At 48.3% G+C, this 18,269-nt stretch overlaps 2 protein-coding genes and 1 long non-coding RNA gene across 3 annotated transcripts in view; 1 reads left to right on the forward strand and 2 right to left on the reverse strand.

Annotated features, from left to right (window-relative positions):
- The window catches only part of TNFAIP8L1 (TNF alpha induced protein 8 like 1), a 150,628-nt gene that overhangs the window by 115,817 nt on the left and 16,542 nt on the right, over window positions 1–18,269 (reverse strand). The gene's annotated exons all lie outside the window — the stretch shown is intronic.
- The window catches only part of LOC307207309, a 249,617-nt gene that overhangs the window by 93,651 nt on the left and 137,697 nt on the right, over window positions 1–18,269 (reverse strand). The gene's annotated exons all lie outside the window — the stretch shown is intronic.
- Window positions 7,115–17,343, forward strand: MYDGF (myeloid derived growth factor). The gene is made up of 6 exons (XM_079961024.1): window positions 7,115–7,322; window positions 10,096–10,146; window positions 12,048–12,109; window positions 12,975–13,056; window positions 15,495–15,567; window positions 16,706–17,343. Exons 1-6 carry the CDS (start codon window positions 7,143–7,145, stop codon window positions 16,783–16,785), a joined length of 528 nt encoding a protein of 175 aa, XP_079817150.1. The 5' UTR covers window positions 7,115–7,142; the 3' UTR covers window positions 16,786–17,343.

Below are 18,269 nucleotides of genomic sequence, written 5' to 3' on the forward strand. Positions count from 1 at the left end.
GAGGAAGAAAACCAGCTGTCTTCCTTATTCCTTTCCCTGGGTAGCCAAGCTATTCCTTGAGAACACTTTACACCTCCTTATTTCAGCAGCCTTTTGTGAAAGAACATACTGTATATATCCTTTGGTAACAAAACAGTCCATGCAACTTAATTCATTTCTTCTGCCAAACGTTCCATCATTTGGAACCCTGCGAACCGTTCTGGTTGCCTTATGTTTAATTTTTATTTTAAAAAATCTTTTTGTGTTTTAAAATGAAAATCTTCAAATACGGGGCAGGCAGGCATTGGACCTAAATGTACTGTTTTCTACCACCCCTCTTCAGCCTCTAGAACAGGACAGGTAGACGAATCCAAATAAACAATCATCACTAATAATAACTGATCTATTGCTATTTTTTTTGGGGGGGGGGGGCAGAAGAAAATCTTACACACATGCCCAGCCCCCATACATTCAAAGTACATGGATTCCCCAGGAAACTATCTTTTGTTTTGTTTCGTCGTGTCCGACTCTTCGTGACCCCCTGGACCAGAGCACGCCTTTGTGGCTGATTAGCTGCTCTCCCTGTGCAAAGGTCAGAGGGGGCAGGGTTTCTGTTGAGGCAGGTGATTAGCTGTGGGAGGAGCTTATCAGAGCTTGCAGGGCAGCGGCTGTGGGAGGAGCTTATCAGAGCTTGCAGGGCAGCAGCTGAAGAAGGAGCAAAAAGGGTTTTGTTTTGTGTGTGTTTCTTGTGGCTGATTAGCTGCTCTCCCTGTGCAAAGGTCAGAGGGGGCAAGGTTTCTGTTGAGGCAGGTGATTAGCTGTGGGAGGAGCTTATCAGAGCTTGCAGGGCAGCGGCTGTGGGAGGAGCTTATCAGAGCTTGCAGGGCAGCAGCTGAAGAAGGAGCAAAAAGGGTTTTGTTTTGTGTGTGTTTCTTGTGGCTGATTAGCTGCTCTCCCTGTGCAAATGTTAGAGGGGGCAGGGTTTCTGTTGAGGCAGGTGATTAGCTGTGGGAGGAGCTTATCAGAGCTTGCAGGGCAGCGGCTGTGGGAGGAGCTTATCAGAGCTTGCAGGACAGCAGCTGAAGAAGGAGCAAAAAGGGTTTTGTTTTGTGTGTGTTTCTTGTGGCTGATTAGCTGCTCTCCCTGTGCAAATGTTAGAGGGGGCAGGGTTTCTGTTGAGGCAGGTGATTAGCTGTGGGAGGAGCTTATCAGAGCTTGCAGGGCAGCGGCTGTGGGAGGAGCTTATCAGAGCTTGCAGGGCAGCAGCTGAAGAAGGAGCAAAAAGGGTTTTGTTTTGTGTGTGTTTCTTGTGGCTGATTAGCTGCTCTCCCTGTGCAAATGTTAGAGGGGGCAGGGTTTCTGTTGAGGCAGGTGATTAGCTGTGGGAGGAGCTTATCAGAGCTTGCAGGGCAGCGGCTGTGGGAGGAGCTTATCAGAGCTTGCAGGGCAGCAGCTGAAGAAGGAGCAAAAAGGGTTTTGTTTTGTGTGTGTTTCTTGTGGCTGATTAGCTGCTCTCCCTGTGCAAAGGTCAGAGGGGGCAAGGTTTCTGTTGAGGCAGGTGATTAGCTGTGGGAGGAGCTTATCAGAGCTTGCAGGGCAGCGGCTGTGGGAGGAGCTTATCAGAGCTTGCAGGGCAGCAGCTGAAGAAGGAGCAAAAAGGGTTTTGTTTTGTGTGTGTTTCTTGTGGCTGATTAGCTGCTCTCCCTGTGCAAATGTTAGAGGGGGCAGGGTTTCTGTTGAGGCAGGTGATTAGCTGTGGGAGGAGCTTATCAGAGCTTGCAGGGCAGTGGCTGTGGGAGGAGCTTATCAGAGCTTGCAGGGCAGCAGCTGAAGAAGGAGCAAAAAGGGTTTTGTTTTGTGTGTGTTTCTTGTGGCTGATTAGCTGCTCTCCCTGTGCAAATGTTAGAGGGGGCAGGGTTTCTGTTGAGGCAGGTGATTAGCTGTGGGAGGAGCTTATCAGAGCTTGCAGGGCAGCGGCAGGGCAGTTTGATCCATCTTTTAGATTTAGGGGAGCTAGTCTCAAACGTTTGTTGGGGGAGACCTAGTTTTTTTTGGGGGGGGAGTTATTTGTCCTTTCTTCACACTTTTTATGATGGAGGACCGCTGTAGCCACCCCCAACGACACGTTCTCAAGATGGAGGGTGAGGGAACAGCTGCAGTCCCTGCGCAATGTTTGCCATCTTGCCAAAGGTTGCAGGCAGCTTTACCTGCAGCAACTGCATGTTGATTGCCCTCTTAGAAGACAAAGTCCAGCAACTGGAGGAACGTGTAGCTACGCTCCAAAGAATTAGAGAGCTGGAGCTCTTCTTGGAAGCAACCGAGCACACCGTCTCCACCAAGGAGGAGACAGGGGACTCCCCTGAGAAGGAGGCTAGTTCACCAACACAGGAGCCAGATATATGGAGAAACGTGACTCAGAGAGGTAGGAGGCCCAGGGTTCGCTCTGATTGTTTAGAAATACACAATCGCTTTGAGGTCCTCTCCCCTAGCATGGAAGACGAAGAGCAGACTCCATTTGAGGATCTCTCCCTCATTACAGTCGATCAGGTATATGAAGACGAGCAGCAAAGTCAGTCCTCAGGGAATGGGCAGGCGACCTTGGAACGAACAGCTCATGGAAGAACCCCGACCAAACCTAAGAGGAGGCGTGTAGTGGTGATAGGGGATTCCCTACTGAGGGGAACAGAAGCAGTGATCTGTGGGCCTGACAAGATGTCTCGGGAAGTGTGCTGTCTCCCCGGGGCTAAGATCCAAGATGTAACTGAACGACTGCAAGGAATCATAAAACCCACTGACAAATACCCCTTCCTCTTGGTTCATGTGGGAACCAATGACACTGCAAGCAATAGCCTCCAGAAGATCAAAAGAGACTACGAGGCTCTGGGCAGGAAATTGAAGCAATTAAATGCACAAATTGTCATCTCATCTGTCCTCCCAGTTGAACGACGTGGCCCAGGGAGAGAGGGAAAAATAGTGGAAGTGAACAGCTGGCTTCGCAAATGGTGTAAACAGGAACGGTTTGGATTCTTAGATCATGGACTGCAGTTTCTTGAAGATGGACTTCTGGCAAGCGATGGGCTGCACCTCACAACGGTTGGGAGGAATGTTTTTGCCAAAAATCTCAGAAACCTCATCAGGAGGGCTTTAAACTGACTAATGTGGGGGAGGGAGACAGTGCTCCTGAAGGTAGGAGTCTATCAATTGATGAAGATGATCATCCAAATGTCATAGACCAAATGGAGCAAACAGCACGCAGACCTAGTGGGGGGAGGAAAAAATCCTTAAATAAGAGACACAGGGGAATGATTAATGGACTTCAATGTCTGTACACTAATGCGCAAAGCATGGGAAATAAACAAGATGAGCTTGAGCTCTTGGTACAGCAAACTAAATATGACATAATAGGCATCACTGAAACCTGGTGGGATAAGTCCCACGACTGGAATGTAATAATGGAGGGATACAATCTATTTCAGAGAAACAGACCAGACAAGAAAGGAGGAGGAGTGGCATATGTCAGGGATGTGTATACCTGTGAAGAGATCCAAGATTTAGAACCTCAAAGCCAAAGTGAGAGCATTTGGGTCAAAATTAAGGGAAAGAAGAATAACAGTGACCTCATTGTGGGAGTTTACTATAGATCCCCAAGCCAAACGGAGGACATAGATGATGCCTTCCTGGAACAGATGGCCAAGCATGCAAAAGGAAGGGAGATAGTAGTAATGGGGGACTTCAATTACCCGGATATTTGTTGGATGTCAAACTCAGCCAAGAGCATAAGGTCAAACAGATTCCTCACTGGCCTTGCAGACAACTTCATTGTCCAGAAAGTGGGAGAAGCAACAAGAGGAACAGCCATTTTAGATCTGGTCCTAACCAATGTTGATGACTTGGTTAGTGGTGTAGAAGTGGAAGGATCATTAGGCGCGAGTGATCATGCTCTTCCGAAGTTTACTATACAGCGGAAAGGAGCAGCCAAGCATACTAGGACTCAATTTCTTGACTTTAAGAAAGCCGACTTCATAAAACTTAGGGAAGTGCTGGGTGAGATCCCATGGACAGTAATACTAAAAGGAAAGGGAGTTCATGATGGCTGGGAGTTTGTTAAGAGGGAGATAGTAAAAGCACAACTTCAGGCAATACCAATGAGACGGAAACATGGAAGGTGCCTAAAGAAGCCAGGGTGGCTATCTAAAGAACTTTTAACTGAGTTAAGATTAAAAAAGGATGTGCACAAAAAATGGAAAAGGGGGGAAACCACCAAAGAGGAATTCAAACAAATAGCCAGCACGTGTAGACACAAAGTCAGAAAGCTAAAGCACAGAATGAACTCAGGCTTGCTAGAGAGGTTAAAAGCAACAAAAAAGGCTTTTATGGGTATGTTCGTAGCAAAAGGAAGAACAAAGAAACAGTGGGGTCACTCAGAGGAGAAGATGGTGAAATGCAAACAGGGGACACAGAAAAGGCTGAACTCCTCAATGCCTTCTTTGCCTCAGTCTTCTTGGATAAAGAAAACAATGCCCGACCTGAAGAATTTGGAGCAAATGATTCAGCAGAGGAAACACAGCCCAGAATAACTAAAGAGATAGTACAAGAATACTTGGCTAGTTTAGATGTATTCAAGTCTCCAGGGCCAGATGAACTGCATCCAAGAGTATTAAAAGAACTGGCAGATGTGATCTCAGAACCACTGGCAGTCATCTTTGAGAATTCCTGGAGAACAGGCGAAGTCCCGGCAGACTGGAGGAGGGCAAATGTCCCTATTTTCAAAAAGGGGAAAAGAGAGGACCCAAATAATTACCGCCCAGTCAGTCTGACATCAATACCAGGGAAGATTCTGGAGCAGATCATTAAGCAAACAGTCTGTGAGCACCTAGAAAGGAATGCTGTGATCACCAATAGTCAGAATGGATTTCTGAAAATAAGTCATGTCAGACTAACCTGATCTCGTTTTTTGACAGAATTACAAGCCTGGTAGATGAAGGGAACGCAGTGGACGTAGCCTACCTTGATTTAAGCAAGGCATTTGACAAGGTGCCCCATGATATTCTTGTAAAGAAGCTGGTAAAATGCAGTCTTGACTATGCTACCACTCAGTGGATTTGTAACTGGCTGACTGACCAAACCCAAAGGGTGCTCATCAATGGTTCCTCTTCATCCTGGAGAAGAGTGACTAGTGGGGTGCCACAGGGTTCTGTCTTGGGCCCGGTCTTATTCAACATCTTTATCAACGACTTGGATGATAGACTCAAGGGCATCCTGATCAAATTTCCAGATGACACCAAACTGGGAGGGGTGGCTAACACCCCAGAGGACAGGATCACACTTCAAAACGACCTTGACAGATTAGAGAACTGGGCCAAAACAAACAAGATGAATTTTAACAGGGAGAAATGTAAAGTATTGCACTTGGGCAAAAAAAAAATGAGAGGCACAAATACAAGATGGGTGACACCTGGCTTGAGAGCAGTACATGTGAAAAGGATCTAGGAGTCTTGGTTGACCACAAACTTGACATGAGCCAACAGTGTGACGCGGCAGCTAAAAAAGCCAATGCAATTCTGGGCTGCATCAATAGGAATATAGCATCTAGATCAAGGGAAGTAATAGTGCCACTGTATTCTGCTCTGGTCAGACCTCACCTAGAGTACTGTGTCCAGTTCTGGGCACCACAGTTCAAGAAGGACACTGACAAACTGGAACGTGTCCAGAGGAGGGCAACCAAAATGGTCAAAGGCCTGGAAACGATGCCTTATGAGGAACGGCTGAGGGAGCTGGGCATGTTTAGCCTGGAGAAGAGGAGGTTAAGGGGTGATATGATAGCCATGTTCAAATATATAAAAGGATGTCACATAGAGGAGGGAGAAAGGTTGTTTTCTGCTGCTCCAGAGAAGCGGACACGGAGCAATGGCTCCAAACTACAAGAAAGAAGATTCCACCTAAACATTAGGAAGAACTTCCTGACAGTAAGAGCTGTTTGACAGTGGAATTTGCTGCCAAGGAGTGTGGTGGAGTCTCCTTCTTTGGAGGTCTTTAAGCAGAGGCTTGACAACCATATGTCAGGAGTGCTCTGATGGTGTTTCCTGCTTGGCAGGGGGTTGGACTCGATGGCCCTTGTGGTCTCTTCCAACTCTATGATTCTATGATTCTATGACGCCAGGCACTCCTGTCTTCCACTGCCTCCCGCAGTTTGGTCAAACTCATGCTGGTAGCTTCGAGAACACTGTCCCACCATCTCGTCCTCTGTCGTCCCCTTCTCCTTGCGCCCTCCATCTATCCCAGCATCAGGGTCTTTTCCAAGGAGTCTTCTCTTCTCATGAGGTGGCCAAAGTCTTGGAGCCTCGGCTTCAGGATCTGTCCTTCCAGTGAGCACTCAGGGCTGATTTCCTTCAGAATGGAGAGGTTTGATCTTCTTGCAGTCCATGGGACTCTCAAGAGTCTCCTCCAGCACCAGAATTCAAACGCATCCATTCTTCGGCAATCAGCCTTCTTTATGGCCCAGCTCTCACTTCCATACATCACTACTGGGAAAACCAGAGCTTTAACTATACGGACCTTTGTTGGCAGGGTGATGTCTCTGCTTTTTAAGACGCTGTCTAGGTGTGCCATCGCCTTTCTCCCAAGAAGCAGGCGTCTTTTAATTTTGTGACTGCTGTCCCCATCTGCAGTTATCATGGAGCCCAAGAAAGTAAAATCTGTCACTGCCTCCATTTCTTCCCCTTCTATTTGCCAGGAGGTGATGTGCTCAGTGGCCATGGTCTTAGTTTTTTGGATGTTGAGCTTCAGACCATATTTTGCACTCTCCTCTTTCACCCTCATTAAGAGGTTCTTTAATTCCTCCTCACTTTCTGCCATCAAGGTTGTGTCATCTGCATATCTGAGGTTGTTGATATTTCTTCCGCCAATCTTAATTCCGGCTAGGGAATTAAGAGCTACAATTCCGATTGCAGAAGGGAGAAGAAACGTGCTTTCTATCTGCGCTCTTGGACGTGGGGGAAAAAAGACTCGGCAGCAAAGGGTTAACCATCCTTTGCCCGCTGCAAAGATGGCCGCCGCGGCATCAAAGAAAACACCACGCGCCTGCGCAGGCAACGCGAAGGACGCGGTTTGGCCACCGCGGCTCGCCGTAGCCCCCGCCCATCCGGGTTTTTCCCCCTCCAAAGATGGCGGCGCCCAGGTCGGTCAGAGCTCGGCGGCTTTGGAACGGTCTGGCGACGGCCGCCGCCTTCTTCCTCCTCCTCCCTCTTCTTCCCGCGGCGGAGGCCGGGACCGAGGGGCACCAAAGCACCGCCGAGTTCGACGTGAGGCCCGGCGGAGCGGCCCACTCGTTCTCGAAGAGCCTGGTGAGAGCCGGACTGAGGTGGCGGCCGCTGGTTGGCTGAGGCGCGCCTGACCCGGGGTAGAGGGCAGCGCTCTGATTGGCTGGAGCGCAGCCCCGGGCGGGGCCTCGCGGCGGGGATTGCGGAGAGGGCGGGGCGTGTCCCTTCGCGGCACCCGTAGTTAGGGGGAAACTTTGGTTCTCTCTGCCTAGATGTCTGAGCGCTTCTCATTTCAATTAATTAATTAATTAATTAATTAATTTTTCCAAATAATATTTATTATTTTCAGTAGATAAACATAGTAAAGAAAGAAAAGATTAAAAATGATAAAGACAAACAAAAAAGAAAAAGAGAAAAAAAGAAAAAAAGATACATACAACATATTATCACTTAATTAAAATTAAGTACCATCCATCTTCATAAGCATAGTATTTGACCTCCTCGAATCTCTTCCATCCGAATTTCTTAGTAGTTATAGGCAGCCGTTTCCAATATCAGTGATATTTGAAACACTAATTAATTAATTTTAAGCACACCCTTACCAATTTTTATTTCAATTGTTTCATTTTGTTGCTTGTTTATTGTTTTTATTGCATTTATTGATTGCAGTGATTGCATCTATTTATTTATTTATTTATTTATTTTTATTCTTTTTTCAATACCGGCAGCAACCACAAAAACACATACAACCAAAACCACAATAACACTAATAATGCAATTTAACAATTCAGATTTGAGTACTGATATACCTATAACTGCACCCTTTTAACAATATTTTCCCACCTCTCCTCCACCTACTTCCCACCGCTTTCCGCCTTATCGCTTAAGTATTCCTTCCAGATTTCTTCATATTTATCCATTCTTAATTTGCGTCGATATGCAATTCGTTCGTATGTAACTAGTCTGTCCATATTGTCAATTTATTTATTTATTGCAGCAATTGCATTTTTTGCATTTACTTATTGCAGTAGTTGCATTCATTTATTGCAAATATTTATGCATTTATTGAATGCATTAATTTATTTATTGCATTTATTTATTGCAGTGAAAGCATTTATTTATTGCATGTATTTATTTATTTATTGCAGTACAGTGGTACCTCAGGTTACATACGCTTCAGGTTACATACGCTTCAGGTTACAGACTCAGCTAACCCAGAAATATTACCTCGGGTTAAGAACTTTCCTTCAGGATGAGAACAGAAATCGTGCTTTGGCAGCGCGGCAGCAGCAGGAGGCCCCATTAGCTAAAGTGGTGCTTCAGGTTAAGAACAGTTTCAGGTTAAGAACGGACCTCTGGAACGAATTAAGTACTTAACCTGAGGTACTACTGTAATTGCATTTGTCTCCCACCTTTCCTTCCATGGAGCTTCAAGGCGGTTCTCCTAACCCTCCTCATTTTATCACCACAACAGCCTTGTGAGGTAGGGCTGGGCCGAGAGAAGGCAGCGACTGCTCCCCCTCCCCAGGTCACATCCAGAGAGCTCCATGGCTGAGTAGGCGATTTGAACCCTGGCCTCTGCCAGGCCCTAGTCCAACACTCTATAACTGTTACCCCACACTGGCTCTGGGAGAGTTTTCATATTACAGTGGTACCTCGGGTTACATACACTTCAGATTACATACTGTCAGGGGTTCAGGAGCAGAGGCACAGGGAGGAGAAGAGATGGAGAGCGAGGGGGAGGAATCCGAGGGGAGCGTAGGAGAAGAGGACAGTGGACCAAGGGATTCCACGAGCCTCTCCAGCGAATCGGAAGATTCACAGAAGGGGGCGCCAGTGGCCAGGGGTAGGGGGTTCCCAAGGGGAATGCCCCAGGAGCAAGGGGGCAGCAGGGACTCCCAGAGCAGTAGCTGGAAATCAGGACCAGCTTCCCCACCAGAGCAGAGTGGGGGGGAAGAGTCCCAAGGATCAGGGCCAGTGCATTCCCCACCAGGGAGAGAAGATAAGGCAGGGCTGACCACACCTCCATCGGAGAGTCAGACAACGGAGGGGAGGTCAGATCCGGCCAGTGTACCGGAAGAGGGAAGCAGTGACAGAAGTAGTGTAACGGTCAGGAGGAAGGTCACTGGGTTGGCGCGAGAGGCAAGTTCAAATGTACAGGAGCGCGGGACAGCAGAGAATGAGGATTGGGAACCGGGTCCTAAAGCCCGCCGGAGGGAGGGGGAGGAGCTAAGCGACTCGGCGTCGGAAGAGTCCAGAAAGGGCAATGCCCCAGCGGGCAGGAGGACCCAGAGGAGGAGAGAGCAGCGTAAAAGGTGGAGCAGAACTAGGATCTTAAACTGGTGTCATAGGGGAGGAGACTCAGACGGGACTTCGCCGATCTAGGCTTTAAGACGTAGGGCTGCACGCTGCGGCTTTGAAATGGAAACTGAACCTCAATAAAGAATTTTGTACATTACCACAGCCTAGCATTGGTCCTCTGTGAGCTGGGACCTAGAGGCAGCTCTGACACATACGCTTCAGGTTACAGACTCCGCTAACCCAGAAATAGTTCTTCAGGTTGAGAACTTTGCTTCAGGATGAGAACAGAAATCATTCTCCGGTGGCGCGGCAGCAGCGGGAGGCCCCATTAGCTAAAGTGGTCTTCAGGTTAAGAACAGTTTCAGGTTAAGTACGGACCTCCGGAACGAATTAAGTACTTAACCCGAGGTACCACTGTATATATTTATTATATTTTATATTCGCACTTCAGTGTTCGTTTTCTCGCCTCCTCTCTTGATAACCTGTTAACCAGCGCTGTCCCATGGAAGAAAGTGCTGAGTGTTTTAAATCCCTCGTTTCTGTTTCTTTCCTTCAGGGAGACTACACCTGCACCTTCACATATGCTGCTCAAGGTGGGACCAACGAAGTGAGTTGTGTTCATCCTAAGGCCAATTTTACTTAGCTTCCCCCCTAGCTACTGCCCTTAATTCTGAATCTGGAGCGACACTCTTCAATTCTATAAGGTGGAACACTTAACATTTTCCTAAACTGTTACATTTGGTGTGAGGCAGTGCTGCCATAGGCATTGTGAGGTGGGGTAGAGGGGGAGAAATTTTTTTTCCTCCCCACCCGCAGTGTATGTGTTTGGTTTTATGTCAGCATCACATAAATAGGTTCTTCATCTGTTCATTTAATAGTCTTAATTGCTGGTGAGAGAGATTGGGGTACCCAGAGCGTGGTTGGGGGGTGGGCTGGTGTGGAGGACTCCCTGGTCCTGAATGGGGTAACTGTGCCCCTGAAGGACCAGGTGCGCAGCCTGGGAGTCATTTTGGACTCACAGCTGTCCATGGAAGTGCAGGTTAATTCTGTATCCAGGGCAGCTGTCTACTGGCTCCACCTGGCACGCAGGATGAGACCCTACCTGCCTGCAGACTGTCTCGCCAGAGTGATGCATGTTCTGGTTATCTCCCGCTTGGACTACTGCAATGCGCTCTACGTGGGGCTACCTTTGAAGGTGACCTGGAAACTACAACTAATCCAAAATGCGGCAGCTAGACTGGTGACTGGGGGCGGCCACCGAGACCACATAACACCGGTCTTGAAAGACCTACACTGGCTCCCAGTACGTTTCCGAGCACAATTCAAAGTGTTGCCCTTAAAGCCCTAAACGGCTTCGGCCCAGTATTTCTGAAGGATCATCTCCACAGCCATCATTCCACCCGGACGCTGAGGTCCAGCGCCGAGGGCCTTCTGGCAGTTCCCTCATTGTGAGAAGCAAAGCTACAGGGAACCAGACAGAGGGCCTTCTCAGTAGTGGCACTCGCCCTGTGGAACGCCCTCCCATCAGATGTCAAAGAGATAAACAACTACCTGACATTCAGAAGACATCTGAAGGCAGCCCTGTTCAGGGAAGTTTTTAATGTGTGACATATTAGAGTATTTTTGGTCTTTGTGGAAGCTGCCCAGAGTGGCTGGGGAAACCCAGCCAGATGGGCGGGGTACAAATAAATCATCATCATCATCATCATCATCATCATTAGTTGAATTTGGTAGATTGCCATGAGTTTTATTTGTGTGTTAGAGGGGGTGGGAGCAGCGGCGTAGTGTGGGTTGTCAGCACTCGGGGCAAGGCAAGTAATTTGCGCCCCCTAACCCGGGGCAAGGCAAGTAATTTGCGCCCCTAACCCCTAACCCCTAACCTGCTGCCGCTGCCAGCTTCTTGCTGCTGCCTGGGCTGGTCGGGTGTGGTTCCCTCCCGCGCTCAGTGCTGCGCTGGGTGGCCGCTGCACTGTCCCTCCCCCAGATAGTCCCTCCCTCGCTCTCTCTGCGCTCCGCAACGCAACGCACGTCTGGCACCCTCCCCCTCCACAGTGGGCGGCGACCCGGCAGCTCGGATCGGATTTGCACAGCCAGCACTGCAGTGAGAGAGTGAGTGAGCCAGGTAGGGGCAGAGAGCTGCGAGTGCGAGCGCACCCCCCCAAATGTTGCGCCCGGTGCGGCTGGCCCCCCTGCACCCCCCACGCTATGCCACTGGGTGGGAGGTTGTTGGGTCAAATTAGCCATATTGATTTGTATCAATAAACCCCATTTGTGGGGTTTATGTTGTTGTCTTGTTGGGCTGTGTATGTAATAAAAGGGAGCCACAATGGGGTGGAGACATTCTCTTTTGTTTGTCTCCTGCTGATTTCAATTTGTTGGTTAGCTTTCCTAGTAGCAGCTGCTGTTTGCTCTCGGCTAAGGTTTATCTGATCGGCAGATCTTGCCTATCTGATAGGCGAGTGCGGGCCTAAATGCTGAGATTGACTGTTATTCCTTTTCCCTTCCAAGAAATGGCAGATGAGCATTGGGATCAGTGAAGATAATCTGCTGTTTTCCTGTTCCATCTGGAGGTGAATACAGTTTTCTGCCCTTTACAAAAGTACAGATCTTTCTCTTTGCAGCTTACACATATGTGATTTTCCATATCCTTGCTCCCTGAGTTTGAGGGAGTTGCAGCTCTCGAAGGCACCTTCCTGGTTCTGAAAGGGTTAATCCAGAGGGCTGTTTTCCTCTGCCCTGGCCGCAGTCCCGGATGGGAGAGGAGAGATAGCTACATGATTAGCCAACATGCAGTCTGTGGCGGGTTCTAAATCACACAGATAGCCTCTGCGACTACAGCCGTGCATGTTCAGTGTGGGGAGGGCTGTGAGGCCAGAGCCTGTTGGGTGCACAACAAAGATGACAGGGCCAACAAGCATGTGCCTGCTCTTCCGCTCCCCTAGTTTAAGCACCTTAACATCTCCTCTTAATCACCCAGTCTGACATCTTTGCATAAGTAAAGCACCCTTGGACGGTTAAGTCCAGTCCAAGGCGACTATGGGGTTGCGGTGCTCATCTCGCTTTCAGGCCGAGGGAGCTGGTGTTTGTCCGCAGACAGCTTTCTGGATCATGTGGCCAGCAGGACTCAACTGCTTCTGGCGCAACGCGACACTGTGACGGAAACCAGAGCGCATGGAAATGCTGTTTACCTTCCCACCAGAGCGGCACCTATTTATCTACTTGCAGTGGTGTGCTTTCAAACTGCTAAGGTTGGCAGGAGCAGGGACAGAGCAATGGGAGCTCACCCCGTCACAGGGATTCAAACCACCGACCTTCTGATCGGCAAGCCCAAGAGACTCGGTGGTTTAGACCACAGCGCCACCTGCATCCCTACATATAACCCGCATACAACCTCTGCTGTGGCTTTACATTTTGTCCTTTACTTTCATGTCCAAGGCCCCAAGGGAAGTCTTACCTCTTCTTCACCCAGTTTAAAAGCGAGGTCAAAGGAGCAAAGATCGAGTATGGCATGGCCTACGTAAGTCTTTTCTGTTTCTAGGGTGCGGTGGGGGGCTGGCCTAAGGTCTCCTGTTTGATCCCTGGCATCTCCACATAGAAACGGCCCTGTCTAAATTTCATTGTGTTTATTTATAGCAGTGTTTGTATGGTGCTGCATCATAAAAAAAATACAAATAAAAACATATCAGAAGTGTTTACAGCAATAAAACCACACAATAGAAACCATAACAATATTAAAAACAGACACCAATTGTTCTTAGTTATTGAATACAGTTATTCAGTTGTATTCTTTTTTAATTAATTCATTTAACATAATTATTACAAAATATAAGCAAAATATTGCAAATACATACATAAAGGTAAAGGTAGAGGGAACCCTGACTATTAGGTCCAGTCGAGAGTTCACAAGGAGATGGTAAATACTATCTTTCATTGCCATCCTACCTTTCCTGTTTATGACCTCTGGGATTTGCTAAATGCATTCCGCATTCCTCCTTGATTCCTGTTTTATTTACCTGGACATGTAGAGGGAAGGGTAAAGGGACCCCTGACCATTAGTCGTGACTGACTCTGGGGTTGTGGTGCTCATCTCGCTTTATTGGCCAAGGGAGCTGGCGTACAGCTTCCGGGTCATGTGGCCAGCAGGACTAAGCCACTTCTGGCGAACCAGAGCAGCACACGGAAATGCCGTTTACCTTCCCGCTGGAGTGGTACCTATTTATCTACTTGCACTTTGATGTGCTTTTGAACTGCTAGGTTGGCAGGAGCAGGGACCGAGCAATGGGAGCTCACCATGTCATGGGGAATCGAACCGCCGACCTTCTGATCGGCAAGTCCTAGGCTCTGTGGTTTAACCCACAGCGCCACCCGCGTCCCTAAATACATACATACATACATACATACATATATATATATATTTCAGATGAGCATTCACATATATCTAAAAAGAACAAAAGAGAAAAAAGAAGAAAAGGAAAAAGGAAAAAAAGAAGAAGAAAAGTTGGAAGAATTTCTTCCAAATTTATTCTACAAATATCTCAATATGAAAAAAAAATTGTATTCTTAATGGCCTTCATAGATCTGATAGGCTAGAAAAGGTATCATCAGGTATTTGAAAGTTGGCACAGGAGGTACCTGCTGAATCTCTTTTGGCAGGAGTTCCACAGGATTGGGGCGATTCTTGCTATTATCAAATGAGCCTCTCCCACCCCTGTAGTGATCGTGTTGGGATATCAGGGTTTGGGCAGTCCCCTGGACCTAAGTTGTGCAGGGTTTAGTAGATTAGCCCTGAATAGGGTAACTGTGCCCCTGAAGTACCAGGAGCTCAGCCTGGGAGTCGTTTTGGACTCACAGCTGTCCATGGAGTTGCAGGTCAATTCTGTGTCCAGGGCAGTTGTCCACCATCTGGTACGCCGGCTGAGACCCTCCCTGCCCGCAGACTGTCTCGCCAGAGTGGTGGCATGCTCTGGTTATCTCCTGCTTGGACTACTGCCATAACCTCTACATGGGGCTCCTTTTGACGGTGACCCAGAAACTGCAACTAATCCAGAGTGCGGCAGCTAGACTGATGACCAGGAGTAGCCACTGAGACCATATAACACCAGTCCTAAAAGACCTACATTGACTCCCAGTATGTTTCCGGGCACAATTCAAAGTGTTGGTGCTGACCTTTCAAGCCCTAAACAGCCTCGGTCCAGTATACCTGAAGGAGCGTCTCCACCCCCATCGTCCAGCCCGGACACTGAAGTCCAGCTTCGAGGGCCTTCTGGTGGTTCCCTTCCTGCGAGAAGTGAGGTTACAGGGAACCAGGCAGAGGGCCTTCTCGGTGGTGGCACCCGCCCTGTGGAACACCCTCCCATCAGATGTCAAGGAATAAACAACTACCTGACTTTTAGAAGACATCTGAAGGCAGCCCTGTTTAGGGAAGCTTTTAATGTTGCATGTTTTATTGTGCTTTTAATATTCTGTTGGGAGCTGTCCAGAGTGACTGGGGAAACCCAGCCAGATCGGCGGGGGCTATAAATAAATTATTATTGTTATGTTATTGTTTTTATTAATACAACAGACTTGAACCTGGCTCGGTAGTAAGGGGGGAAGCCACTTCAGGCCACTGAGAAAAGTAACTAACAAATAAGTAAGCAAAGTCCTACAGGTCCTTCTGCAGTCAGTGTAGACCAGGTGTGGGGAAACTTTTTGTTCTTGCCGAACATTGCTTGGCTACAGCTCCACTGGCCAAGGCTTGCTGCTGGGGGTGATAAGAATTGGAGTCTGAAAATAGCTGGCAGTCCAAAGGGTTCCTTCTCCACACTTGGTGTTGATGGCATTGGGCTTGGATAGACCCAGTGGCCTGAATCAGTGGAAAGCAGATTTCTGCGTTCCTGTGACAACTAGTTTGAGCAGCAGGCAGGAGAGAAATGTTTGGACAAGCCCGTCTGAGTACCTCTGTCTTGTTGCCAGTCCACAGCTGCGGTTGGAGGGCAGAGTGACGTTCCCTTAAAGGAGGAGGAATTCCAGGTGACCGAAACAGCAGGTGAGTAGCAGCGGGAGGGGGCTGATGACACTACGTCGGGGGTACAGAGGGCTGCTGGGGCGGACAAAGCCTCCAGAGTGTTCGTGCAGGAGAAGTTAGAGGAGCTTAGCACCACATGTAGTAGAAGATACCTTCCCTTACATTCCAACACTCCACTGGTTCTTGTCTTGTACATTTTAGCCAGTTTAAAGGTAAAGGTAAAGGTCAAGAGACTAGTAAAGGTAGAGGGACCCCTGACCATTAGGTCCAGTGGTGGCCAACTTTGGGGTTGCAGCGCTCATCTCGTTTATTGGCTGAGGGAGCCGGCGTACAGCTTCCGGGTCATGTGGCCAGCATGACCAAGCCGCTTCTGGTGAACCAGGAGCAGCACACGGAAACGCCGTTTACCTTCCCGCCGGAGCAGTACCTATTTATCTACTTGCACTTTGAGGTGCTTTTGACTGCTAGGTTGGCAGGAGCAGGGACCGAACAACGGGAGCTCACCCCGTTGCGGGGATTCGAACCGCCGACCTTCTGATCGGCAAGTCCTAGGCTCTGTAGTTTAACCCACAGTGCCACCTGCGTCCCTTTTTAGCCAGTTAGCTGCTGTTAAATACCATCTGTACATCATTTCACAACATTTCTTTAAGGCACTGCATGCAGTAAAATCGATACCTTCCTTCCATAACCTATCCCAGGATTCTAACTGGGTTCGCTTCCCCGCTCCTCCACCTGCAGCTGCTGGTGACCTTGGGCCAGTCACACTTCTCTGAAGTCTCTCAGCCCCACTCACCTCACAGAGTGTTTCTTGTGGGGAGGAAGGGAAAGGAGATTGTAAGCCGCTTTGAGACTCCTTTGTTGTTGTTTAGTTGTATCTGACTCTTCGTGACCCGCTGGACCAGAGCACGCCAGGCACTCCTGTCTTCTACTGCGTCCCTCACAAGAGACTGCTTGTGGGCAAATTGGTTACCTGTGCCTGTTTGGTCTGAGAACAAATCGTGTCTCCACAGCGCCACCTGCGCGATCCTACACGGCAGATGGCCATCCAATCTCTGTTTAAAAAGGAGAGACTGTTCCGCTGTTGAGCAGCTGTGATCCTGCCTTTCCTTGTGTTTTCTGCCCTTCTGTTCACCCTGCTGTCGTCTTCTCCCCTTTGCAGTGTCTCACAAGGAAGGCAAATTCCGCTCAGAACTCTCCAAGCTGTTGATCATCGCCAAAACGGCCCACGACGAGCTGTGACTCGCCGAGTTCCCTTGCCTGTTAGAAGGTGCTGTGCTTTGCCGGGGACATTGCAAGTGGATCTTCTGGCCGACTCTTGCAGGGGTGGGGACCTCTCTCCTGTGCTACGCTGGAGTAGGAATTGGGGAAAGCGTTTGCAGAACTGCACAGTGCTTCAGCACCACAAACCCTGAAAGCTCCTCTTGAGATGTTTGGCGTTCTGCTTTGGCAGCGGTCTCTTGGAATACGAATTGTCACCGGCGGTGCGGGGAATAAATGTGGGGCGCCGTTTATCATGCTAGCAATCTTCGTTTCCAGTCTGATGGTGCAGCACCAGATCTGGGAGAGACCAGCGGCAGCTGTCACAGAGAGACTGCGTCCGAAAACCATCGCAGACGTTTCGATTCCTCTGATCGTTTTTCATCCAGAAAGGACCAAATAAATACACCGGCACATTCCCTCCCCACCTTGTCTTCCCCCTCCGTAAGCCAGCTTAATAACCACAATAGAATCCCACCTTCTCTCTTCCTTGGGTGAAAAAGGGCAATAGTTCGAATAAATCAGAATATATATATCTTACAGTTTGCCTCTGTTCGTCTCTTCGCTGCTGCTGCTGCTGCGTCCATTTCCTGGGCGCTAATAAAAATTGGTGTGCAAGTCTCGTCTATCTTGCTCTCAAGAGCAGGGGTCAGCAAACTTTTTCAGCAGGGAGCCGGTCCACTGTCCCTCAGACCTTGTGGGGGGCCAGACTAAATTTAGAAAAATATATATGAATGAATTCCTATGTCCCACAAATGACCCAGAGATGCATTTTAAATAAAAGGGACACATTCTACTCATGTAAAAACACGCTGATTCCCAGACTGTCTGGATTTAGAAGGCGATTGGGCCGATCCAGTCCCTGGGCCTTAGTTTGCCTACCCATGCTCAAGAGCATTGTAAAGAGGAGTGTATTGTTATTAGTATTGTTGTTTTTAAATATATATATTGTATTGAAGAGAACAATGCAACTCAAAACACCATAAAAATCAACCTAACCCCTGGTGCAAGGTCAAAATAAACTTGTAAGATTATGTTGTAGAATGACATGGAACGATAAATGATGACTCTACCACATCAAAACATTCCCACCTACAGCATCAGAAAAATTTAAAAGCAAAAGCCAGAGCCAGAGCTGTCCCCGTCATTTCTATAACCACTACGTATTTTAAAGAAAAAAAATCGCAAGGTTATTTACAACACGTTGAAACATCCCCCAAAAACCCAGAACGAAACGTTACTGAAGAAAATCACATGTAAATTATACATTCAAAGCAACATACAGTGAGGGGGGGGGGAAAGTATTTGATCCCCTGCTAAATTTGCCCGTTTGCCCCCTGACAAAGAAATGACCAGTCCGTAATTTTAATGGTAGATTTATTGTAGCTGTGAGAGGCAGAATAACGACAGGAAAACCCCCAGAAACCTAGAAGACATGCGCCACCGATTCGGTGCTGCCATCTCCA

Source organism: Podarcis cretensis (assembly GCF_951804945.1).
Source record: "Podarcis cretensis genome assembly, chromosome: 18".
In the NCBI taxonomy this organism is placed as follows: domain Eukaryota; kingdom Metazoa; phylum Chordata; class Lepidosauria; order Squamata; family Lacertidae; genus Podarcis; species Podarcis cretensis.